The following is a 27,478-nucleotide window of genomic DNA, read 5'->3' as shown; positions in this document are numbered from 1 at the left end:
TTATCTGCTTTTGAATCACTCTTTTCCACCAATATTTCTTTGATTTACCAGAACCTCATACATAATTCCACAATGCTTACCGAAGAGTAGAAAATCGATGTCTGCGGAACCCAAGTCATCGCCACATATTCAAATATGAAGAATTCATAAACAAGTATATACACACTTGACATAAATATATACATATATTCGTAACATACACATATTAAAGTTTGCCAGTATAACCCAAGTCTTAGTGCCCTGAGAAAAATAAACACGTCTCCTTCTCATTCTCTATTAAGACCCTGCTTCTCAGATCTGAAACTACTTATGTTTTGTGCCTTTCTTGTAATTTTCTCCAAAATAAAGTCTCTAAGAACATCAATGGTTCTCCTTAAAGCTAAGTTATAAATTCACTCATCATTTATTTCATCTTACAAAAGAGCTATTTTTTTTTTTTTTTTCTGAAATCCCAGGAATCTAGACTCAACCAAGACTGGAGATAACTGCAAGATATTCAGATTCTGAATATGTGAAAGATGTGGGCCAAAACCAGACCAAACTTTTATCTTAATAACAATAATCATAGCTAACATTAATGGAACACTTAGTTTGACTAAGACGTAAATGCTCTAGATCCTCTCGATGTCATCAGAGGGAGATACATCACCACACCCACTATGTTAACTCCACGTCTACTACACCGTGGCAAGGATGTCAGCAGTTAACCTGGTGGCAGAAAGACTCATATTAATAAAGAATAGCCTGATTCCAAGGTAGCGACAAGGAATAAGACATCTCATTTGAGAGGAAATAGTAGTGAACTGGGTCCACAGGTTCTGCTCCCAATTTGACCACTTTCAGACATGTGTGATCAATCGTACCATTAAGCTTCATTTTCTTCTTCTACAATACTGGAATAATGCCACCTCACAGAGTCGTTGTAAGAAGTGAATAATGACCAGTGGCATGTAAATTATTGAAAAACTATTTACAAATACATGTTCGAATTATCATAATTTCCGCATTTGTTGGCAAAACCTCACCTGGAGTTATTTTGGTTATAAATACCAATGCCAAACTCACTCCACTGAGATGGATCATTCTGGAAAGGGGAATCAAATGTAATTTAGAAATTATTTGAGGTTATTTAAATTCAGGAAAAGAGAGTCTGCATTCAAAATGCATTTTCTTTCTGTCATTGTTCAGTAACGCTCATCATTTTCCTTATATATAAAAACCATATTTAGTTAGAGACTCTTTCCCACATGGTATTCAAGAACTCTCTATGCAAACCTGATCTAGTGCAGTAGCTAATTTGAATCATCTGAATAAGCCACGAGTTATGAACTTCAGAGACCACTGAATGAATGCTAGTTGCCCAGCAGCTAAAACATCAAAGTCAAACAAATCACAACATTCAGAAGAAAAATATATTTCCCATATTGATTTTTTTCTTATATGTATGATGTTCAATAAATCACATCACTGGTATTCACTAACGTAAGTCTTATTCTCCTGGAATACAACACCAAATTTAATAACCACTTTTGTTCAACATAGAAGATGAAAGTCAATTTCTATTGCTCTAGGCAGACTGTATAGTCAAAACACAAGAAACATCAGAGAAAAGGAAAATGGAGAAAAATGCATTAGATATTAATCTCGTATTCACTGGGAAAACAAAAAAATCTTTACCTGTTTTTCCTTTCAGAGTTTAAAAAGATGTAAATTTTCTTTTGCCCTACCTACTCTCCACTTCAGAGCTCTTTATCCAAAGCCCTTCTTTTTTACCTTATTTCAGCCATGAACGTCTCTCAAGTATTGTCAGTATTAAACAAAAAGCAAGTCTCTTCTTGACCCTATTTTACTCACACCTCTTGATCTTTCATTTGCTTTCACAAAAATTATTCAACATTCACAGATACACTAGATCCCAAAGATAACATCCCCTTGTCACACTTACCTTTCTAATTATAACCTGCTTCTCAGATCTGAAACTCTACTTATGTTTTGTGCCTTTCTTCTAATTTTCTCCAAAGTAAAGTCGCTGAGAACATCAATGGTTTTCCTTAAAGGTAAGACTAAGTTATCAATTCATTCACCATTTATTTGATCTTTCAAAAGAACTCTCTTTTTTTGAAACCTGATGAACCTAGACTCAAACAAATGATCTAATGTATGTACAATGCTTAGAACATTATTTGGCATATAGCACAAGTGTTTGCTGCAATTATTGTTATCATGAACACTTATTGCTACTTTTTCCCCTCCCTCATACATATTCCTTCAAAGCTGTACTCTGTTGTCTTGCTCTATATGCTTGTAGGCAGAAGTGATGGATGTACAAAATATGTAAGTCATAATCATTGGTTTCCGGAAGTCAAGAGTTCTCTAGGAAAGAGATATAAATGAATAATTATACAGCAATACCACAAGTGGCTACTAACCATAGTCAGAAAGTGATACACTGGAAGTATTATCACATGAAAGAAAAAAGAACACTGAGTTTTTCCACATAGCAGAACTATGACCAACAGATTGAAGTTATAAGGAGGCTGACTTTGGCTCAGGATGAGAAAGAGCATTCTAGTCATCAAGGTTGTCCACTTACAGAGCCATAGTAATGAGAAGACAATCTGCCAGGAATATTGTAAAAACTAAGGAGATCAGTCATCAAGATTCTAGAACAACTTACTAAGAGCAGAGTAATAATGGATATAAAATGTTTTCTACGGTCGTGTGTGTGGGGGGGTGTGTGTGTGTGTGTAAAACACTACAATTAGGCTGACAGTAGAACAAGATGTAGCTACAAAGAGGGTGAAAGCTGAGGCCAGCCAGGTGACCTTGGCTGTGGTCAGGAAATCTCTACTTGTCTCATGGGAACACTTGCTGGAAAAAAAGGAAAAAAAAAAAAAAAAAAAAAGAACTCAAGATGAGATTTGTTTCGATACAAAGATATTTTTACATCTTATTTACGATAAAAGATTGAAGGCATAGGTGGGCTATGAATAGCAATATCATATAATTACTTGTCCAAACTAGGACACTTGAAAGTAAAAGAGGCATTCTTAGTAATTATGCCATGAACACAGGCATAAAGAAGTACATATGATCACCCTAGCTATCCACGAGTAATTAAACAAAAAGAAATGTGGGCCAGGGTTTGCCTGAGACAAAAATTATAGCCAGGATCTTGGGTAAACATCTCAGAAAAAAAATCAAAAGTAGAAACTATTAAAGCAGTGGTTCCTAATTGGGAGTGATTTGAGGCCCCAGGGACGATTTGGCGATGTCTGAAGACATTTTCAGCTGTCGCAAGTGGGGGTGGGGGAGTGCCATCAGTGTCCAGTGGGTAGAGATAGGGGTGCTGGAGCCACTCTGCAATGCACAGGACAGTCCGCACAACAGTCATCTCGTCCAAATTGCTAATAGTGCTAAGATGCGAAATTATTAAAATGTCTGTATTACATTTGTGTTAAAAATAAAAAGACCTCACTGCAAAAACATATGAAACATCTGCACTGTAAAACATTAAAGACAAAAACTGAAGAAAATATTTGCACCTTACATGTCAATGCAATCTATACACAGCAATAGCCCTTAGACAAAGGCAAGCATCCCAACAACAAAACAGGCAAAACTCACTAGCAAACAACTGACCAAAAAAACGCATCAGTGGCCAATAACCACTAAAAAATAAACACACTCCACCTCGTAAGTCATCAAAACAACTTGAACTAAAAGAACACTTCTGATGGGTTACCTATAAAGCCAGCCAAGATTTTCTAATTCACAGCGTTAGTAATGAGCACTTTAACATACTGATAAACAGAAACGTAAGTTGATTTCAAACAAACAAAAGACTGGGAAGACATTTAGTTTTACTTAAAGTAGTTTTTCTTAATTTTAACTTTGTATTTTGAAAACCTCAGAATCTCTTGACATGACCACATATTTTTAGAAAACTATCAAAATCAATAAGGATATATGCAAAGATTTAGCTAAAAGAATTTCAGCTCAGCATTGTTTACATGGACAAAAACTAGAAATTCCTAAAATGTCAAATAAGGAGAAACTGATTAAACAAATCAATATACAACTCTTAAAATCATGCTATGCCGGCTGGGTGCACTGGCTCACACCTGTAATTCCAGCATTTTAGGAGGCCGAGGTGGGTGGATTACTTGAGGTCAGGAGTTCAAGACCAGCATGGCCAACTTGGTGAAACCATATCTCAACTGAAACTACAAAAATTAGCTGGGCATGGTGGCAGGCGCCTATAATCCCAGCTACTTGGGAGGTTGCAGCAGGAGAACTGCTTGAACCCAGGAGGTGGAGGAAGTTGCAGTGAGCCAAGATTGCGCCACTGCACTCCAGCCTGAGCGACAGAGTGAGACCCTATCTCAAAAAAAAAATAAATCATGCTATACCAAATATTGACATGGAGAGATGTCCATGACATACTATTAAATGAAAAAATATACCCAAACTATAGATATATATGATATATATGTGAAGATATCCATATGTTAAATATGTTTCATATATGTTATATATGTGAAGATATGTGTGTATGTGAAGAAGTCTATAATAACATAAACCAAAATATTAACAAATGGATCTATTTGGGTGGTGAGATATAGGCACCACAAAAGCAAGATATTTGTTTGTTTCCAGCTGTATCTCTAACACAGAACAATGTCTGGCATAAAGGAAAAGTAAAATAAAATTTGTTATTGTTATTTTTGTTTATCTATATTTTCTCACTGATATGCAGTGAAAACATTATTTGCATAACACGTTTTAAATGTTGCCTTCTGAAAGACTAATTCAATAGCAAAACAAAATGTTTTACACATAGAAACAAAAGGAATGCCACCTACTTTAAGGATTATAAGCCTTTAAGAATAATTTATGTAAATATGCTCTGTAAATTCTACAGCACTGTATAAATGTAGAAAATTAATTATTTTGTTAAGATCATATATTCTGAAGTTAAAGCGGTTTCATGTGTGCTGTCACTGGCCGCCCTCCTCCCAGCAATTCATTTCCAATAATTTGTCCTTTAAAAACAATTAGAGACATGTGCAGTGTTACTTATAGAAGCAAAAAGCTGCAACAATGGAAAACTGGTTGAGAAAGTTGAGGCACATCCATAAAATGAAATACCATCTCACCACTAAAATGTTATCTTGTAGAAATGTATTTATTGACATACACATTGACTGATATAACCACTCTAAAACATCATGTATATGTAATCTAGGTAAAATAATCCCAATTACAGCTTATTATAACACTATTATGTCAAATCCTCAAAATAATTGTTATAGTTTTTTGATAATTCTTATCTTTTTAAATTTGTTAATTCAGCTATTCAGTTTGTCACTTGTTTCTCAAGACTTGATCAGTTAAACCATCCATAACATTTTATCTTCCAGTTGCAAAATTCAAAACATTTTATGGATTTTTCCATCCTTTGAAGGCGTATGCACTTTAAAGCCACACTACAGTTTCGAATGAAGCATGTGTATATATTACAAAATATGTATGTAATTTACTTTAACATTTTAATGTTAGTGGTTTCTTATACATATCTCTTTATGCACTAGTCACTTCTTCATAATTCAGAAGCTGAATCTCATTTTCTCTCCTTAAAACAAATGTAAAAATTGCTTTCCAAAGTTTTATTTTTTCTACTTTCACAGAGATCACAGAAATAGAGTACAAAGAATACTGAGAACTAAATGAATAACTGCTAAAATATTAATAAATTAAAAATATAAATAAAATGTGAATCTTTTTATAAATATGAACAGAAGGAAAGTTTTCCTCCCATAGAATTCTATTAAAAGTGAAGAACTTTTATACAGACCAACCACATATATGTATTTTTAATTTGAACACTAGCTCTCTAAAAAAAGTATCGTAAACTCTTCCTTTTTGCTAAGGACTACTGCTTTATTTATATGCTACTCAAAAACTCTGGTGAACCCTTATTGCTCAGTGCTCTTTGTTCGGCTTACACTATTTAAAAACACTAATCAAAATGGTTTTGCATTCCTTTATTTTAAATTTATAAGATTGCCTAACACTGGAACTAAAATATCTCTAACATTAATGGGAAATATTATAATTTGGGAAGCTGACTGATACCACAATGATAACACTAGGATTCTACTATACCGGGAATTGTTGAGATTTTTAAAGTGTTGTGATGCTTCCAAATGAAATCAGAGCCTGAGACAAGTGGAAGGAAGCAATATGAGGGGTACAAAAAGATGGAGAAATTCATTTGTACCACAAGCACTGATGAAGAACTGACATCACTCAGGACACTGCAGAGGCCTGTGTGGGATGAGTGACACATGGAGGAACATGACACCGAGTTCCAATGGAAGATCAAGAGCGCTGTGTAAGTGGGATACGGAGCAGGGCTGGAAAACCAGCCTAAGGAGGAAAGAGGCAGACACTGCACTTTTTCAGTACCAGAAAGAATCCCATCATGCATTCTGTGGCTTTCCTCCGTATTTTTAAAATTTACAGAATCCAACTCGCCCCCTATAGCAAAAATAGTTCTACAGACTAAAAATCAAGCAGCCACCTAAACACATCCTTTTAAATTTCCAAAACCTTGGCTTATGTTCAATTTCTGTCAATTTCTGCCTAAATGCAAATCATTCCATTTTTATTCCTCCAAATACTTTCTTGCTACAACTGAGAGGTTTTTTCCATGATAAATTCTTGAGCTACCTATTTTTAAAAAGAAAAGGGGTGGGATGAGAGGGGAGGAGGAGGAGCAGCTCCAACTCAAATAACTCCTCTTTTTTATAATATTTAGGAGTTTCTGAACCATTTGATGCTTTCTAGTTATTTTTTTCTCCGAATGTCCATACTTTATTTTAAACATTTTCTTTGAATCTACATAATTTAAATCCTTGAGATAATCAGTATCTCAAGGATAAATGGGGCTTTTCAATTTAAGAAAAGGAGGCTGAAAACTAGAATGTGCTCCTGGCTTAATCTCGGGTCCCAGATGTATAACCAAATAGAGGTAATAACTTTAAAAAATAAAAAATAGACCCAAGTGGACAAAGAAATCAATTTGGCTTATATTGCTTTTTATTCGCATTTTCATTAAAAATATGTTCATGGCGGAATCATGTTTATTCTCTTTACCAGAAAACATGGGAAGGTAGCAAAAGGAAGAAACTACTTGGAAGAGATGGTGTCTTGCTTTATAGAAGGGGATGATCCTTTTGGTAAAGTGGTAGCACTATTTGAACCTTACTGGAAGACTGTTTTGACATCCACAATACCAACAACGACCAAACACTTATTTGAAATAGATTGCTCCTTCTCCAAATAGCTGACAAGATATTGTAGAACCATAATGGCTAGAGGCATTATCACATTAAATTCACATATTTTGCAGACTAGCAACTTATATATCCACTCAGCCAAGCTGTTTTCCTGCTGGTAACTTGAATTCCTGTTTTAAAACTGTGCCAACTCCTCTTGGGTGTTCTGGTGATGAAAACGATTTTCCTTAAGTTCTAGCCAACATTTTTCACTATAGTATCTTATGAGAAAGCCACAACGTTAGGGCAGACCACAATGACCAGATGGGGAAAAAAAAAACTATTTGGGAGAATTATTTTGATGTTTAAAATAATGGGGGGGGGCATGTATTAAAAATAATGTGCTAATTTTGGGGTATAATCTTATTCCATATACCAAGTTAACTGAGTACTAAATTACCGATTTTTAAAAAAAATAGCTGAATATGTGTATTTAAAATATATTCTGTTCCTTATAGTGGTGGTTTAAAATGCAAAGAAATGAAACCAAGAAAGAATAGTGCATAAAAATGACAAGCTCAGGGAAATGTATCTGAAACGGATAAACAAAGATACCGCAAAGAGTAGAAAGTTATGACAGCTCAAAAACATGTTTTAACCCGAGGAATCCTAGTCATCTGAAGCATCTACTCTACTGCTCTCTCACCTGAACATATCTGAAAACCATTCATCTCAAAAGAAAAGACAAATTGGTTATGAAACCCACAGGCTCCTGTAGGATATATAGTGTTACAAATGCTTCTTCATCAATATATATGAGTTTGGAAGGTTTTTAAAAATATGACAATACAGCCATCTAGGAAAAAGTGACAGTATCATAATTTAGGTGAAGTGTGAAACTGACCTGATTGATGGAGTTGGCAGCACAGGATGCGAGGCCTGTCCCAACAGAAGCAAGCAGGAAACAGGGCCAGTCAAAAGGGCCCGGAGCCAATGCAAATCCAGCTGCAGTGGTACTTACAACTAGACCTGTGATACAGAAACAGAGCAGACGCACTGTTACCAACGAGAGTCCCAACTGTAAAGGCCAAAAAGACAAAAAACAAGCCATCTTTCATATAAACTAATTGATTATATTAATAATACAAAGTACAGGCTCATCTTTGGTTTAAAAAAGATCCACATATTCCTGATTATAAAAACCACATGTACTAATTATATAAAACTGTTAATTTTCTTTTAATTCCATACTCAAGAGAAAAAAATAAGGTCAGTCTTCTAGATTCAATCATTCACTTATTCATTCAACAGACGTTTACTGAACACCAAATTTGTAATCAGCATGTACTGTCAGGGATAAAGATGTATACGGTCTTATTCTTGCTCTTGGGTAATTTGAAAGGGAGATGGCAGATATACCTTAATAATTGTAACACAAAACAGCAAATAACAAATAACAAGGATCCCAATTATGTGACAAACTCCAGACAAGCCTAGGGGTGGGCTTGCCTATAAGAGATGATGGTCCCAGGGGTCAGAGAATGTGTAGTGGGAGATGATAATCCTACAAGCCATCAACAGGAACCAAGTGAAGAGGCGAGGTACAGAAGCAAAGCCAGACAATTCAAGCATCCACCAAGCCTGCTCCTTTTCGGTAGGCCCTGCTGCTTCTTTCCTGGGGTTTATAGAAGCTGACAGGCCCAGAAAGTGTCCAAGAGTGGTGCTGATATGGAGCTGTAGAAATCCGCTGGAAAAAGGATCCCCATTGGTGGGCAAATCTGAGAAAGCTTCAAGAAGATGGCATTTAAGATGGATCTTCTAGAGGGCATGCAGAGAAAGGAAGAGAATGGTGGGGTGAGCAACATTACAGGTACAAGGATAATTCCAAGAACAGGCACAAGAGAAGGGAAGACCAATGTCAAGAATCTAAAGTATGCGTGATACCATCTACCTAGATTCTCCAACCAAAAACCTAGGAAGCATATTTGATTATCTCCTTTGTCACTTGCTGCATCTCATTCATTACAAAGTAGTGTCTGCTCTATCTCTAGGTAGAGGTAGAGATAGTACCTACTGTAGAGATAGAAACCCATCACACTGCCAGCATCTAGTCCAGCAGTTCTTAACCAGGGGGAGTTTTGCCCCCCAGGGGACATTTAGCATTGTCTGGAAACATTTTTGATTGGAGGGGACGGTGCTACTTGTCTTCTAGTGGACAGGGGCTGAGGATGCTTCTTAACATCTTATGGTGCATAGGATACCCCCCAACGACAAATAATTTTCTAGCCTAAAATGCCAATCGTGCTGAGCTTGAGAAACCCTGACCTAGTCCAAGCAATTACCATAAGAGCTCACCCCCAACTGGTCTCCTTGCTTCCATCTTGCTTCTCTTCAGAGTGGTGTTTTTAAAATGAAAACAGATCAAATCACATCGCTGCTTTGAACACTGAAAATTCTTCGATGCTATACCTGATATAAAATGTAAACTCTTTCTCTACCAGTCAGTGCATCTCACACCTCTCTTTAGCTCACTCACTGTTCTCTGATCATGAGAATTCTTCTATTCTTTGAGCATTCCAAGCTCTTTCTTGTCCCTGGGTTCTTGTACTTTTGTTTCATCTGCCTCTTTCCATGGCTGGCTCCTTTTCATCCTTCAGATCCCATCTGAAATACTACTTGTTAAGGGAAACCTTCCTGATCACCTCATCTAACGTAAGCCTCCCCGGTTACTTCCTCGCTCACATCCTCCTTTTATTTCCTTCACGACACTTACTACACTCTGACTCCTCACCGGAATATAAGCTCCATGAAGGTAGGACCCCGGTCTGTGTAGTTCACTGCTGTATTTGGGGGGCCATCACTATGCTAGGCATAGAGCAGTATTTACTAGAAAAACAGGAGAAAAGGTGGCAACTGTCAGATTGCAGAAGAGCAAGCTGAGGAGTTTGTAGTTTGGTTGGTTGGCAGTGGAGAGTCACTGAAAGTCTAATGCAAGAAGGCAATCTATAAGTGGAAGTATCTGTGCACTATGACTTAAGAGAGGCAGAGAGTTTTACAGAGAAACATTTTAGGAGGCCATGCCATTAATTCATTGTGAGTAAGGGTTGTAAAAATGGGATATTTTGATTAGAGAATTGTTAGGATCTGGTAATTGGGAGAGGTAGGAAGATAAAACAACAAAAAAGAATGAATGGAAAAGTGCTCTTTACCATTTGCCATGCACTTGGGTGACATGGAAAGGAATGATAACATTAATAGAAGTAAGGACATTAGGGAAAGAGGTGATGAAGCTAGCGGCCTTAGCAACATGTGCTGTTTTGAGAAATCGTGGGCCATCCAGGGAGAAATAGAAAGAACACAGATGAAATATGAAACTAAAGCTCAGGAGGGAGACTTGAGAGACTGGAGAGGCGTGAAGCTCTGGAGTCGCCCAGAGGCCATGGCTGAGCCTGAGGGAATGGATGAGATCAAGGGGCAGCAGGTACAATGCAGAGAAGTACGTGAAAAAGTCAGACCTTTACAGATGTGGGGAAGGAAAAGAATGAAAGACATAAAGAATATTTGGAGACATGCATCAAGACGATAAGGGGGCATAGGTGTCCAGTAACCATGTGAGGGGCTACAGGAAGCCGGACAGGAAGCCACCACTATCGGCATCAGCAGGTACATACTGGAGAAACTGGTAGTTCCTCATAATCATCATGAATTGGCTGGCATGTTCTTCAATCTAGTCTTATCAGCAACTTACAATAATCCTTTATAGTTCTACCATATGAACAAGCCCCTTCCCTAGTATCAATAGGGGTCACGGATTTCTTGATATTGCTAAATCAAATAAATACTTTGGCTGGGTTCAATGGTAGTTTGTAAGGTGCCTTAAGTATAACTATCTCAATTCAAAGTACCTAGAGCACAAGTATTTTGGCAAGGGGTCCTTCCTTCAAGTCAGTCGTTCCCAACCAAATATGGCGTGCATCCGAATATCCTGGGGGAAGATTTACCTCCAGGAAACGAGAGACATGCACAGATGTAAGTAGAGAGCAAGGTTCAGGAATGAGGGTGCAGGTGTGGATAAAGATTACAGGAAGATGAGCAGATTAGGAGCTGAAGGCAAACGAGGCTAATCAGAAGTCATGAAGACACACACATTTAGGAGAAAGGTAGCATGGCTGAGGTGGGGAGTCTAGGCCAGAAAGCATGTGCTGTCCCCTCTCACATCTCCTCCGCTTAGGGGTACAGCCTGTTCTGGCCCTTATATGGTACTACAAGTCATAACACAACAAGTGCACACAAGGTACCTAACAGTAGCAAAGAATCACATGGAGCAGAAGGCAGCAATCAAAGGTAGAATACTCAATTTCAAAGTAAACATTCTGGAAAAAGTTTCAGCTATCTAATTCTGTAACAGCTTATGCCTAAAGGGAAATGCCATGGTGATTACAGACTCTGACAACAGTAGTCACAGGTACATTTCACCCTTGTGCCAACGGGGAACAAACAGTCTCTCCTGTAATAGGCCATTTAGTTTTACCTGCACACATTTAATGACCATCAAGAAAGACACTATTTTTTAAAGCAAACAACAAAGCTCCATTTAGAATATTCAAACAGCACCCATCTTTGAGGAAGCTTTTTCATTCTTTGTAGCTGTCACACCGTAAACTGCAAAACCTCCTGGACAGGCCAGTGTGAAAGAACAAGACTCATCTTGTTTTGCAAGACTTAAGAGCTCTCCAGATGGGTTAGGCGACTCTTCACATATTGCACAGTGCATCAGTGACAACCAGGACTAGAAGAAAAATCCTTAACATCCAGGCTGCCTCTCATTTGTATCAGAATTATACCATGAAGAAGAAAGGCTGATGGTATCAATGGGAGAATTTGAGGAAAAAGAGACTGCAGAGGTTTCTCTCTTAAAATCAAACTAAATAAATTGCTTCTCTCCATAGAGTAAATCAGCCAAAAAAATTTGACTATATTTTAAGGCCCTGAACACAAAAGTAGAGTTGTTTACTACTCATAAACAACTGTAATAGTTAAAAGAAAATCTACTACAACCTTCTCAACATATAGTTAGTAAAATCCAGAGTCACAAAAATAGAAGACTATAGTCAACCTTCTGTATCCATGGGTTCCACATCTGTGGATTCAATCAACCTTGGATCAAAAATATTCGGAAAGAAAATAGTTAGTCTGTAATGAGCATGTACAGGCTTTTTTTCCCCTGTCATTATTCTGTAAACAATACAGTATGACAATTATTTATATAGCATTTACATTGCATTAGGTATTATAAGTAAACTAGAGATGGGATACTGGAGCCAAGCCCCCAGGGATACTCCAAAGGATGATGTATTATACCTTAAAGATCTCTAAATATCCAGATCAACATTTTGTATTGCGCTTAACAAATTTTTTTAAGTCAATTACCATTATAGTGGACAAGAAAGCCTCATAATCATTGAACTGTCAATAATAGAAATGTTCTAAAAAGAAAGTTCATTTTGTCTAAAATTGAAAAGGGTATGTAGTTACATGAAAGGAAAACTGCTAATCAGAGGAGGAAGTATCTTGTTATTCTTTTTATTCACCCCCGAGCTTGATGGGGTGATAAAGCATAGAGAAAGTACATCAAATGTTTGACTGCATCTACTGATAAATTGAGGAGACAAAAAGTGATTTATAAAAAGCTAACAAAGGGAAAAGAACAGTGTTTTAGTAAGACATAACAATGATGAAATTTACAAAATGGAAATACTACCTAATTTTAAAATGTAAGAATTGTAAATGGTAATACATGTAAAAAGAATAACAACTATTACTAGAGAGAAGGAAATTTGAATTTTGTAACACATTTCTAAAAAAAATCCAAAAGCTAACAAAGAATGTATTTATACTTATTTCATCAAAGCAATTAATTTGAAAAAGAAAGGCAGGGAGGACTGATAAATTGTACAAGTAAAATTGACCAAAGCGATTTTCTCATACAACACTGCCATAACTGTAATTAAACTTTTCATTGATTTCCTGGGGTTCATTACATGGAATCATTTTGTAACACCAGAATCTCATTAAAAGTGAATGCAATATACTCCCTCATTAATAACACCTGAAATTATATTTTATTTGGTAATCTCATATTCTGCCCTTTCACAAATAAACATAAAATCAATGTTGTCAATGAAGCATGGCCCATCTAATATAGGCCCAGAGGCACTGCACTGCAGGCCCAGAAATAGCTCTGGGAGCCCATAGGAGAGTAATATTCCCAAACCAACAGAGCTTGACTCATCCCCACTCCTGAGTGGAAGGCCAGGTAGAGAACCTCAAGCTTCTCCATGAAGAGATCCAGTAGCAGCCCTCACTAAAGATGGTCCTGCCTACTAGGTCCCATCTGTTGTCCAGGATTCATTTGCTCCAGATGCTCTCTTATCTGCCTCTGCCTCCTCCAGGAATAAGTTCCTACCATGTTTCCCAAAATTAAAAAAAAAAACAAAAACCAAAAACACATTTTTTGCCAGATGCCATGGCGCATGCCGGTAATCCCAACACTTTGGGAGGCTGAGGTGGGAGGATCCGTTGAAGTCAGGAGTTCAAGACCAGCCTGGACAACAAAGTGAGACCCTGTTCTACAAAAAAATAAACTATCCCAGCTCAGTGGCATGTGCCTTTAGTCATAGCTACTTGAGACTGAGGTGGGAGGATGACTTGAGCCTGCGAGTTCAAGGCTGCAGTGAGCTATGATGATGCCACTGCACTCCAGCCTGGGCAACAGAACAAGGACGTCTCAAAAAAAAAAAAGCCTGCATTTTAAAATTTTGAAACAATCGCAGTGAGATATGCCCCCGTCTGAAAGTTGGTCCCCTCTGAAATTCATGTTGAAACTTAATCCCCAGTGTGGCAGTACTGAGAAGTTGGGCCTATAAGCGGTGATTGGGAAGGGAGGGCCCAACCCTCATGAATGGATTAATGGATTAATGGGTTAATAGACTATCATAGGAGTGAGACTGGTGGCTTTATAAGAAGAGGAAGAGAGACTTGGGCTAGCACACTCAACCCTCTCAACATGCCATGCCTTGTGCTGCCGGGGACTCTACAAGAGTCCTCACCGTCAAGAAGACCCTCACCAGAGGCGTCCCTGGACCTTGGACTTCTCAGCCTCCATAACTGTAAGAAATAAATGCCTTTTCTTTATAAATTACCTAGTTCCATAAGCAACAGAAAACAGACTAAAACATCCTTGACTGGGCGGGAAGAAAGCAAACATACACAATGAGAACTGCTTATGAGGGCCATGTACTTAAGGGCAAAGCAAGCACTACAGGCTGCTTCCAAGAGCTAAGAGCCGGCCATGCCAGCAGCTAGAAGGAAAACAGGCACTTCAGTCCTAGAGTTGCAAAGAAATGAATTCTGCCAACAACCAGTGAGCCTGGAAGAAGACCCTAAGCCCCAGATGAGAACAGTCTCAACCAACACCTTGAATTCAGCCCGGTTAGACCCTGAGCAGGGTGTCTAGCCACATCATGCCTGGACTTCTACCTGTTGAAACAGTGCAACAATAACTTTGTGTTGCTTTAAGCTGCTAAATTTGTGGTAATATGCTTCACTGCAATAGAAAATTAATATGTACTGTAATGAGGGTAGCACTTAAGAAGGACTAGTCTACCAGCAACACAGAGGACTGATTGGAGTGGAGGAAAATTTACCCAGGGAACCACTTAAAGGTTACTGCAGGGCGCTAGGTGGGAGGCGATGAGGGCCTGGGTAGGATGGCAACAGCGCAAACAGAGTTCGCTGTAAGTATTTTTAAAGTGGTGACAAAGGGCTTCGTTACTGAATAAATTTAAGCAGTTGTAGAAGGAGCTAAACAAAATCCAGTACTTCAAGTAATCAAATCCAAAAAGGTCAAAGAGGATTTAGGGTCAACTAGTCTAATTTCTCTCCTAATGTAAATCCCTTCTCCAACATCTCAGTGTATATTCTCTCCAAATCTGGTGACAGGAAATTATTTCTCCCTGGGCAACCCCTTCTGCTACAGAAGAGCTCTAGTTGCTCAACAGTTCCCTCTCCAACCAAGTCAGAATCAACTTCCTTGAAATACCTACTTAAGATGCAATTTCTGTGTTCTGGAGCAGCAGTGAATTAACTTTTTCTTTCTTAGCACAACCCTTCAATCATGCAAACCCAACTATTCCTACAGTTTCTGTCCCTCCAAGCTAAATGTCGCTAGTAACCAACCATGCTTGACTTCCAGGCTCCTGTCCGTGCCGAGGGCATCTTCTACAGACACAACAGTTTGTGACTATATCAAATGCACTGAGTACAGTGTCTGGTAAATAATAAGGGCTTAATAAGTAGTGCTCTTGGAAATTATTAAAATGTGGTTCATAAAATTCTAGATCAAATATTTCTCTGGCCACTACACTTGGACTCTACATTTCAAAGTAATGCCTAAAAGAATTTAGAGAAACAACAAAACACTTCACACCATACTCCTTATGCTACTGTATTATAATCTAAGTTATCTCTCTGTCTCCTTCAGGGGAGTGAACAGATAGCAACCCTTAACCATTAAAAATAATAATGATAAAAACAAAATTTACATTTGCAAAGCACTTTAGTGTGCCAAAATGCTTTTACGTTTATTTAAATCTCAAAAATACTGCACTTCAAAGAAAGGTGTGGATACCTCAGGGACACAGTAAGAAAACAGGAGAACTTTCACTTATATTTAATTTTTTAACCCTTTCTTTTTAAACCCACAGTTTGCATATCTTAAAATGAATATATCAGAGTAAGAATACATGAATTTTGTTTATATATAATTATTCATTTATTTTATATATAGCATAAATACCTAAGTACACTTAAGGTTCTTTTTACTTATAAAGTACAGGACTAACAAACTAGAGGACCTGGCTCTAAAATAAAAGGCAAAGCAAGCAATTGTAGGTACAAAGTCTGATTTTCTATATGGAGGACCATGTGCAAATTACTGGTAGTAAAATCTACCAAGGTCTAATCAAGAGAATCATATGGTTTATGTGTAATATTTGGCTCTCTCTTTTTTTCAGAGGCAGGGTTTTGCTCTGTCACCCAGGCTGCAGTGCAGTGGCACAATCAGAGCTCACAGCAGCCTTCAACTCCTGGCCTCAAGTGATTCCTCCACCTCTGACTCGGCTTCCCAAGGCACTGGGATTACAGGCATGGGCCACCATGCCCAGCCAGAATATTCTTTAGTAAGTACTACAGAGACTCATTTTCAGAAAAAGGAAATTCCACTAACTAAAGGAATGAAGCACATACAAACACACAATCACCTAGTTGATCATAAAATCACAAAGCAGGCAAGACAGGCTTTAACACTGTACCCTTAGCATAGGATCCATGATAACGCTTCTTCCTCTACAGATTTTAAGGGGGAATTGGAAGGAGTCACAGAGGGAGCCCCATACTGGGGGTGGGCAGAAGCAGCCCTGCTACGCATGCTGTTACTTCTGCAACAGAGGGGGCTTTATCTGTCACCCATAAATGGAGGCTTTTACAGGACTTGCAGTACAAATTTAGCCAGGCCCCTAGTTCTAACCTCACAGCATACTTTGCAGGGCAGCAGTAAACCACTTGAAATGTTTTGCCTTTTCCAACACATAAGAGGTTTTTTTGGAGAAGCAGCTTTATCAAGAATTTTTTTTTTTTTTTTTTTTTTTAAAGTCTCAATACTTTGAGACTATTGGTCTCTGTGCATAAGCATAATGACTATACTTAATTTTCTAAAATCATCAACTAAAAATAACTGTAAAGGTTACATTAAAAAATGGGTCAGCTATATCTTCCTTTTCTTCTTTCTCTGTCTCTTAACGCCTCACTATTTTTTAGCACTGGCCACAAAAGAACTAAGAGGAAAAACAAAAGTCCAAAAAATCAATTTGGATAACTATCAATTCTGATGAAAGATTTGGTAGCAAGAGTAAAGCCACTGGCTAAATGAGACTGAGATTCTCTATAGATTTCAAATTACCCTTGTAATCTATTATATCTCATTATCCTTGATAGCAGATACTATGGAACATTGTAATCCAAGTCCCATAAACTTGAGATGTAATCTCTTTAAAGCTGTTTAACGTGGAAAGCTGACGAAGAGTAGGCTGTTAATGAATTTGTATGTGGTTTTGTTTATGTGTGCATTGAAGCAATGGAGTTAAGCTTTTGTTAGTAGATCTCAAAGTTCAAAATCGTGTAACTTAATTCAGAGGAAGGAGTTAAGTCTTTCTTGATTTTTAAATGAGAGTGTACTTTTTACTAAATAGCTGTACTTAATGATTTTCATCTCTTTTTTATTAGCACCTTAAACTTTGAATAGTTGAATTTCTAACTTAAGTGAGTTTTTTAGGCTTCACAGCTAGGCAGCATTCTGTGAACCACATAATATAGTTGTCTTCCCAACAGACATATCACAGAAGGTGGTAATTCTCATGCTTATTGTTAAGTTCAGATGAAAAGTCAATTGACATGAGACATGGTATTTTTTTTTTCTCAGCCACGTTAAAAGATATCAATCAGGGGCCTAACTGATTACAAACTATAACCACTTCTGGTTCAAAAGATAAAACTTTTAATACAGGTTTTTAACATCACAGCTGCAAAGGTAAGAATTTATTAGGGCTTCCTGTTTTCCTTTCTTATTTTTCATAGGATTAACGATGAAAGTTAGACTGAAAGTCCTAGGACCAAATTAAATCGCACACCTTCAAATTTACTAAGTAACAATGACACCGAAGTGAAGCATTTAAGTATGGTCACCAAGGCAGTTCACCAGGAAGCATTTGGTTTACACTTACAGTTAGCATTCAGAAAAAGGAAAATGAAGTATCTATCAGGCTTGACAAATACATAAATAAAAGCTGTTTATATTAAGCTAATTTTGCAACACTGAGTGACATCCTAATCTTGTTCTTTCAATTATAGCTTTTCCTTGAACCAAAGAGCTTTCTTACCTTATCATCCTGCTTTTAGTTTGTTCTTCTCAATAAACTCAATTTACTTCATATACTCAATAACCAACAATTTATAACCTTTTTAATTAACTAAAACAAATTCCATAAAGCTGGTGCCTGTAAACTAAAACTGATGAATAAAACGGAAACTTTTAAGAAGCAGAAATATGTAGTTTCAAAACTGAGTTTGGTGAAAAGAAATTGTTAGTTGGACAGTTTTCACAAAAATAAAGCTTTATCTCAGTTTAATATCAAAATTACAATTGTGATTATCCAGAGAGCATATTGTACAAGATAAACAGTTAAAATAAAGAATTAAGTCTCCATTTCGAGTATCATTCTGATTTTGATGGTATTTAGTGTTTAGCTACCTGTGCTTATTTTGCAGAACACATGTAACAAATCAGTAAAATGCCAGAATGATTTTACATTTATTTAAATCTCAAAAATACTGCAGAAGAATCAACTTCCTTGAAATACCTACTTAGGATGCAATTTCTGTGCAATTACTCACTTGTGATTTACATCTGGACCTAACTGCATACATACATATTAATGTATCATTGTTTTCTTTTTCTTTGGGAATTTTCATTTATTCTTATTAATTGTTTAGGCAAGAATGATGCTTATGTCATTCTAAGCATTCAAAAGAGCTTTCTAGCAAGAATCTTTTAGAAATACTTTTGAGATGATAAACAACTAAAAGAATTCCCTTATTGGTGTTGCTGTTCCTTTAAGCAAAACTGAAAATCGATAGTTTGTCAAACCTAATAGCAATTCACTGATAACAGAATGAAGCAAAGTCTTTGCGGATCCCTCTGAGCTTCCATCGGTAGTTTTCACGAATTTGATGAACTTTATGAGAAACACAGTGGGGCTATCTCCAATCCTCCACAATTATCCTGAATACAAAAATCGCGTAACAGACTAAAAACTTCAAGACACAATCACAGCAGTTGAAAGAGACACTGTGAAAAGCAGATCAAGTAACTATAAATGCACAGCTGCCTAACAGTTTAGATACAATGCTTTTCAGTCATCACTAACCACTAAACTACTACAGTACAGTAAAATAATTATTTGTAATTAAAAGGCTAAGCTGTTCAAAATTCTACAAATGGTGGCAAGCTAGATCGCTACACTTCTTTTCTCCATTGAGCTACTATTTTTTGAGCACCTATTATTTGCAAGGCACTGTGCTGGGCAATGGGAATGTAATAGTCAACAAGACAGATGTGGTCCTGGCCATGTTGGGGCTTTCACCCTGATAAAGATTCAGAAAAGTCAACAGGCATGAATTACAACACAAGGTGACAGTGATTCAGCAGATGAGGAACTCTGAACATAGAAGGACCTCCAAACTCAGAAGGCTTCCCAAAAGTGATGTCAAAGTTGAAGACTGAAGGAAAAAAAGGAGTTAACCTGGCAAACACGGAAGATGGTGAGGTATGCGCGTTTGAGACGGGGCAACAGAAAGCACAAAATCCACAGGCTGAGAGAGTGCTCCAAATAGTCACTCTCTATCTACAGGTAAGATATCGCAGAGTAACTATGAACAAAAATGCATCTCTGCATCCTTGTAAAAGCTCACTGACATGCAGCATTCTTCTTTTCTTTCTTAATTGTCAAGTTTACTATTCTTCCTTATTTATTTTTTAAAGCTACCAGTAAATTTAAAACTTTACATACGTTTTGGAAAGGTTTTCCAAAATAAACAGTTGAGCAAAAACTTGAGACAATCTTGCAACATTCTTCTAAAATTCATTTATCTTAAGTGTTTCATTCCTTAATCTTAATAAATAAGATGCTACAATGCTTTGCTTTGAAGTAAAAACCAAGCCCTTCATAAAACCCAAAATGATGATTAAGTACCCAGGCAAGTCTGACCTGCAGGTTGAGAGGCAATCATTTGCTTCCCTCGAGTGATTCAGATAACATTCTCTCCACATAGTAGATAGAGGGAGATCTGCTTGGACGTGCAGAATCTAGAGGACCCCAGGTGTCAGGCTAAAAGTGCCATCCACTGAAGGGGACAAGGGGAGAACAGGCAGAGGAGAGAAAAAGCAAAAAAAGGTAAGAATTCAGATAAACTAGGTTAGCTGGAAGTTGTAGAGGTCTCTCTTAATGGGAAATAAACATTCTTGTGAGTAATGGGAAGCAAGGCAGTGTGCTGAGAGTAAAGAAGAGCTAGGAGAGAGAGTGCTGAATCAGTTCTACAGATTAGAAGAGTGTGTCTCAAAGTATGTTATGGGGACCATTAAAATATACAATTCTAGACCCTACCCCAGACCCAGAGTGAAGGAATTTATGGAGGTGATGGCTAAACATTTGCATTATAACAAGCATCTCAGAAGGCATATGAAGTTTGAGAACTCCTAGGAATAGTGAAGTTTTCTAGGTTCATGGTAGCATCTTGGATAAAGAAGAAAACTGAGCCAGAAGGCAAAACCCTCAACAACTACTGGAATGCAACAAGAAGTGAAAGACAGGAAAGTTTAAGGTGATCTTCAACTCCTTCGACATTCACTAACAGCTTTGCCACCTGGCTTGCTTTCTGGTTTGGCTGAAGTTCCATCATCCACCAACACTTTTTCATGAAGACGTACACTTGGGCTAGCTGGCTTTCCTCTGTTGTACAGTCCAGTGCTGACTACATACAACCCAACCCAAACCAGGAGTCTCCAAATGTGTATTTGATTATCAAGATGATAGGGAGAAACTGCTGCCAGATTAGTACACATTCGCAACTGCTAATGGAAAAGTAAATGCCAAGCTGGCAAGTCAGTCTTCATTTAAATATACTGCATTTGAAGCACACATATGTGGTGGTAGTCGCAGAGCAGACTAAAGAGTGGTACTGTATTTTTCTTTGGAAAAACTGGGTAGGGAAGAGGCAGGCAGTTTCATGTCCTCCTCCAAGAAGGGGATGTACTGCATAATGAGAGAGCCCAGTGAGGGCTATCAGTACAGAGAAGTAGGCTACTGTCAGAGTTGACTAGGCTGAATTTAAGATATTTGGGCTTTTAAAATGATAGATGTAAGAATTATGCCTTACTTTAAAACCTCCCTTGCAGCTGGAGGTAGCCATGTTGCACACTCCTGGCCAATAAGATATAATAAGTTCCTATGAAGAACTTTGCCTCCCAAATTAAGAGGCAAAGTCTTATAAGGAGGTTTCTGCCTTTCCACATTTTCCCCTCATTTCTTCTTTCTGCTCAGAATACAATATGATGATGAGGGTATGGAAGTCATCTTGTGGTCCTGAGGACAAAAACCACAAGCTAATGATAACAGACAAAGAAGGTACCAGGTATGTTGGCAACATCCTTAAGCACCAGCTCCAGACTCGGAACCTCAGAATCCTTGACACATGAAATAATAAACCCTTTACTTAAGTCATTTATTTTCAAATTTTCACTTATGTGATGTTGAATCAATTCTCAACTTAGTTTTTTTTTCTTCCTCTTTAAAGTTCTCAATATATTTTGAGAGTGATTATTATTCTTACAAAATTTATCTTTACCTTCCCCTAGCATCTATCACAACATCTTATACTTACAACCAGTTCAATTAAAATCATATTGAACTTAAGGCAATTAAATCCCATCTTAACAACTAAATCATCAGAAAACAGAGTAGCCTAGCTAAATATTTTTTTTTTTGTCTAAATTGGAACATTGGCTAAAGTATCTGTAGAGCCCCAGTCCCACAGAAACCAACTGAAATGATGGAATAAAAATGAAAATCGAAGAAAAATCTGCATCAGCAATAAATTAGGTAAAGACAGGATACTAAAAACCTCAAGAAGCATTTGTTAAATAAAGGACAGATGAGACTAAATTGAAGACAGTTACTGAGGGCTGAGTCACTACATTCATTATTTAAATAGCAAAAGAATATACTACATAAATAGCTACTAATAAGGAATGGATAAATATGGGAAATAAATATGGGCAATCAAGGCTATTCTAACCATACTCATTATTCCTTCCTGGTGAGGAGCAAGGACAGAAGCCAGGGTGAACCATGGCCAGATGAGCCCACTCCTCAGAAAGCCCCTTTGTCACCACAGTGTAGGAGAGCTGAGAGGCAGCTACATCATAGCTAGAGGGCTAGAAAGCAGTAGAGGGTCATGAAAAAATGAAAGCAGGGCCTCACCTTGACATAATTCTCACTGAGACAAGGGAGAACACTTTTCTGATGGCTTCACACAGTGTAGCAAGCCACCCACTGCCACCATACTTTGGCACACTGTGGTATTCTTCCAACTCAGCAGGCCCCAGCACCAGAGAAGAGGCTGGACACAGACATACCATATGCAGAGAGGAGAAACAGATGACACCAAAACCCAGATTTGGGAAACAGGACATTGGCACTGTTGTTTCAGAAACATGGTAAATAAAAAAAACCTTTTGGAGAAAAAGTTCCCTCACTGCTTGTGCCCTCCTCGTTTCCATAAATGCAAACTGATGGCCTTGGTTCCTCTCATTTAAAATGAGAGAGAACTCCAACAACAAGTGAAACTGTTAGGTGATGAATACAAACCCAACCCTGCATCCGTTCAATCGACACATAATGAGCGCTTACTATGTGCCAGGCACTGCTGTAGGTACAGAAGACAGAACAGCGCAAACAGACAAAATGCCCCACCCCATGAAGCTTACATTCATTTGGGGTGTAACTACTGTCTAGATAGTGTTGTCTTCTTGCCGGAATAGAGAAAGATAAAGAGAGGTAAAGCGAATCAGTGTGACTCATTAAAAAAGATTCTACAGTATAAAAGAAAAAAAAAAAGTAGCATGGAAGAAGAGGCTGAATATATTTTTAAAAAGATGTACCACAGACCCACTAGACTATAAACTCCTGAAGAGTAAGACCTATCAAGGCAGAGACTGTGTCAGTCACCTGCACCTTATTCTGTCCACAACACTCAGAAGCGGATACTTGGAATATAATAGATGCTCAACAAACATCAGCTGAATGAACAGAACAAGTAAATTTGTACACTGTAGAAAAAAGTAAAGCTCATGAAACAAAGTAGGTTAAGAAAAGTAGTACAAGAAACAAAAACTGCCATAGCAGAATGTCAAAAGTCATGAGATGTAATAAAAAGTAGATGGCACAAAATCAAGTCAGCACTCTACATAACACATTTCAGAAGACCCTTCAGAATGAAGCAGAAAATTATAATGAAGAAAGCAAGTAGAGAAAGTACAACAAAGAGGCAATTACCAGAAAATGAAATAATTAGCATAAACATGAAAAAGGAGATAACTTGATCATTATTTCACTGTATTCCTGAAAAACTCAAGAAATAATCAACTGAAAAAAAATGTTTAAATACTTCCAAAATCATTTATCAATACATGTACTGATCTATTTAAGTAAAACTATGAAACTCAAGAGGCATAAAAGAAGACTTGTATAAATGAAGCTGACGTAACGGTAAAGTTCTCAATTCATCCCTGAATAAACATTGAAATTCCAATTAAAATATTAGCAGAATTGAGGTATTTATTCCAGGGATAGAGCTTCATAAATTCTTTGTGAATAGAACATTCAAACACTGGTTAATGATTTATTCAAAACTGGCAATATCTCTATCTTATACCACTGACCAAACTACATTTCTTATCAATAATAAATTTTATTATAAAATATAAAATCATAAAAATATAATATTAACAATGCAGATAAATACTGTATTTACAAAATCTTCATATGGGAAAACCTAAGCATGGTATAAAAACCAGAAACTTGTAAGAAAATAGCTTTGGTTACATCAAATTAACTTTCGCACATGAAAACAAAGATAAATGAAAACAAGACACAAACAACATAAGACATTTGTGACAGATACATATAATGAGATCAAATCTTTAATATATAAAGAATCCTTACAAACAATAAACAAAGACGAACACAGAAGAGAAGGCTGGGAGGCAAACAGGCCATTAACAAAGCAATACAAATCACCACTCGGCATATGACAAATATAAAACCTCATCAGAATTAAGTACAAAATTAAAAACCTAAGTGTACTTTCACACACTGAATTGACAGAGTTATTCAGAAAAATACATTATCATCAAGCATTCATTGGTGAAGATATGGTGAGGTGGCTAGCATGAATTGGTGAGGTGGCTAGCATGAATTGGTGCAACTTTTCTTGAGGGGAATCTGTTCATGAAAACTGAAAGCTTTAAAACCATGCATACCCTTTGACCTAACAAGGCCACTTAGATACACTTATCCTAAGAAAATCATTACAGATTTAGCTTATTTATTATAGTACTATTTATAATAATAAGGATAATAAAATAAAAAACATCTAAAACAGGAGAAATAAATAAATACATTATGGTATAACTATGCAATGGCATGCTATATACCCATCAAAAATAAAGGTATACTTCCATACAGCTAACTTTGAGAAAAAATACATAAAAGGATATATGTAAAATGATATTACAAGTCTTTATTTTTAATAACAAGAAGTAAGAGACTACTTAAATGTCCATTAATAAGGAAATGGTTCGATAAACTAAATACATCTATAGTATGGAATACTCTCAACCTTTAAAAAGAGAAGGCAGATTTAATTATATTGATGAGGAAGTATGAGGAAGATATACCAATTAGTGAAGAAAGCAAATAACTAAACAAAACATGTAATATAACCCCATTTTTATAAAACTAACAAAATAGAAACTATCTATGCACTAATGTAATAATAACCTTTCTTGAACATTTACTGGATATGGCAGTGAATCATTTGCTTACATTATTGCTTATAATCATCACAATAATCCTTTCTGGGAGGATTATCTCCATTGTACAGACAAGTAAACCAAGGCTTAGAGACTTGAAAAAAAATGTGCCTGTAACCACAAAGCCAATAAATTGTAGACCAGAGATTCCAACCCAGCCAGTCTGACTCCAGAGGCTGTACTGCTAATATTAAAACACAGACTATGCACAGATAAAGGCTAAAAAACTGTATGCAAAAAGCCTGGTTATTGGCTGGACATGGCAACTCACGCCTGTAATCCCAGCACTTTGGGAGGCTGAGGCAGGTGGATCACCTGAGGTCAGGAGTTCAAGACCAGCCTGGCCAACATGGCGAAACTCCATCTCTACTAAAAATACAAAAATTAACTGGGCGTGGTGGCAGGCACCTATAATCCCAGCTACTCAGGAGGCTGAGACAAGAGAATGGCTTGAACCCGGGAGGCGGAGGTTGCAGTGAGCCGAGATCACACCATTGCACTTTAGACTGGGCGACAAGAGCAAAACTTTTTCTCAAAAAAAATAAAAACCCTGGTTATTGCATGGCCTGAAGGGACTTTCTGTATATTATGTGACTGTGTTTTAAGAAAATGCTACTTTTAAATTTTAAAAGTCACTAAAAACAGGGTAAACATGTTGATACACAAAAAGACATAAGCAGAATATTAATTTTTTTCAATCACAGAAGGCATTTACACTATGATCGTATATTTGTTTATAAAGCAAAAATATATGAGATGCATAGAAAAAATTTCTGGAAGAGAATATACCAAAATATTCAAAATGGTTTTATTTTGAGATAGTGAAATTATAGGAGGATTTCAATCTTTTCTTTTTGCTTATCTGTATTTTCTATTTTTTCTAAAAATAAATACTTATTAGTCATATAATTAAAAAAATACTATAACATTTAGTAAGTATATCATTATTAAGGTACTTATTTCAAAAAATAAAGTTCAAAAAATCATAGTAATTCACTCATTTCATACTGAGTGAATGCTAATAACCCCTTAATACAAATATTTAATAACTGAAGATTACAGTAAGTTGACTTCTTAAACTATACAAGTGGTCTAAAATGAATGTGTATCCTCCATTTCTGCTTTTTTCTTTTAATAAAAAACAGCATTCTAGGCTCTAGGAGAAAAAAATTTATAAATTGATAGACCATACTTCATACCAGTTCCATTAACAGCATAATCTATTGGTTCCAATAAATAATCTATTTCAGTGTTCTGGTCTCAAAAAACGTGTTGCAGCGTTTCAGCACAGATGTTCCTCTGGAAAAAAGTTCTGCTTTTTACTGACCTATATTAAGTATAAACTCAGTTGAGTCACCAAAGCCTCTTATGATCCTAATCCAAATAAAATTTCTTTACCCCAGTGTGGTCCATGCAATGAACTCCAAAAACATATTGTAAATAGCTCAGTTGGCAAGAGAAACTCAAGGGAGACATATTATTCCTTCTTTATAATCTCAGTCTTACTTCCCTTCATTTAAAAAAAAAAAAAAAAATCTTTAAATGGCATTAGCACCAGCAAATGTTTGGCTCCTATCCTGGCCTAAATGCCAAGGCATCAGGCTGCTGCTACCTTCTATCCCACAGATGAAATGAGTACTATATGGCCCTTCACTTATTCTACAGTTAATTATCCTCCGTATATTGCAGCTATAAACAAAAGAAGGCAAAGATAGAAAGGCTAGTTCTAGGAAAGGGATCGCTGACTCCCAGATATTTCTGCCTCGGCTATCATTAGCTATAAATGAATTCTGCGAGATGTTAAGAGTCCAAAAGAAATCAACTGACAGATATCAGGTATTTTCTTAAATAAAAAATCCTGCTGACTCCAAGACACATGTGACTTCTAGTAATAAACTAAATAGAGAGGTAAAAGGTCAGATAAGAGGGTAGGGGTCACTCAAAGGGTGCTGCTTCTTTAAATGGAATAAGCAGAAGGAAATGGCTTTAATTCAATTAGTTCATCCAGAAACCTGGGGCATGGAATATATAAAATAATACAAGGGAAATTTACTGCCCTGGGACCTTTCCATCTGTGTGTGTAGGTGAGGCTGCTCCCCTTTTCTGTGGTGCATCCGTCTTGCTTTGCATGCCTCTCTTGTGTGGTCCAGATTTTGCCCAGTTGGCTTTTCCTGCTGCCAGTGGTAGCGACCGGCTCCGCTGGCTCTCACTAGGTGAGTTCTCTCCACATTCAGTCAGACCACTCGGTCTGGGACTGGTACTCGCTGTCTGCCTAACACCTACTTCGCTTTCTCGAAGTGTGGTCTAGGACCACCTGCATCAGAATCATCTGGTGTCCTCGTCAGACATGCAGATCTCTGGGTCCTGTCCCAGCCCTAGGGGATCTGAATCAGTGGAAACAGCGGCCAGGAACCACTGTTTTAAGAAGCCC

At 37.1% G+C, this 27,478-nt stretch overlaps 1 protein-coding gene across 8 annotated transcripts in view; it reads right to left on the bottom strand.

Annotated features, from left to right (window-relative positions):
• COX10 (cytochrome c oxidase assembly factor heme A:farnesyltransferase COX10) overlaps positions 1 to 27,478 on the bottom strand; it is a 140,250-nt gene that overhangs the window by 99,550 nt on the left and 13,222 nt on the right. For all 8 annotated transcript variants that reach the window (XR_012425299.1, XM_015437656.3, XM_065532794.1 and 5 more), the window contains exon 4: positions 8,188 to 8,312. Coding sequence is in view for 7 of the 8 variants with exons in the window: in XM_015437656.3 (XP_015293142.3) it covers positions 8,188 to 8,312 (125 nt within the window). In the remaining variant the exon portion in view is untranslated. The remainder of the gene's footprint in view (positions 1 to 8,187; positions 8,313 to 27,478) is intronic.

Source organism: Macaca fascicularis, chromosome 16 (genome assembly GCF_037993035.2).
Source record: "Macaca fascicularis isolate 582-1 chromosome 16, T2T-MFA8v1.1".
NCBI classification, from domain to species: domain Eukaryota; kingdom Metazoa; phylum Chordata; class Mammalia; order Primates; family Cercopithecidae; genus Macaca; species Macaca fascicularis.
The sequence above is the reverse complement of the archived record's forward strand: the minus strand, read 5'-3'. Positions and strand labels throughout refer to the sequence as shown.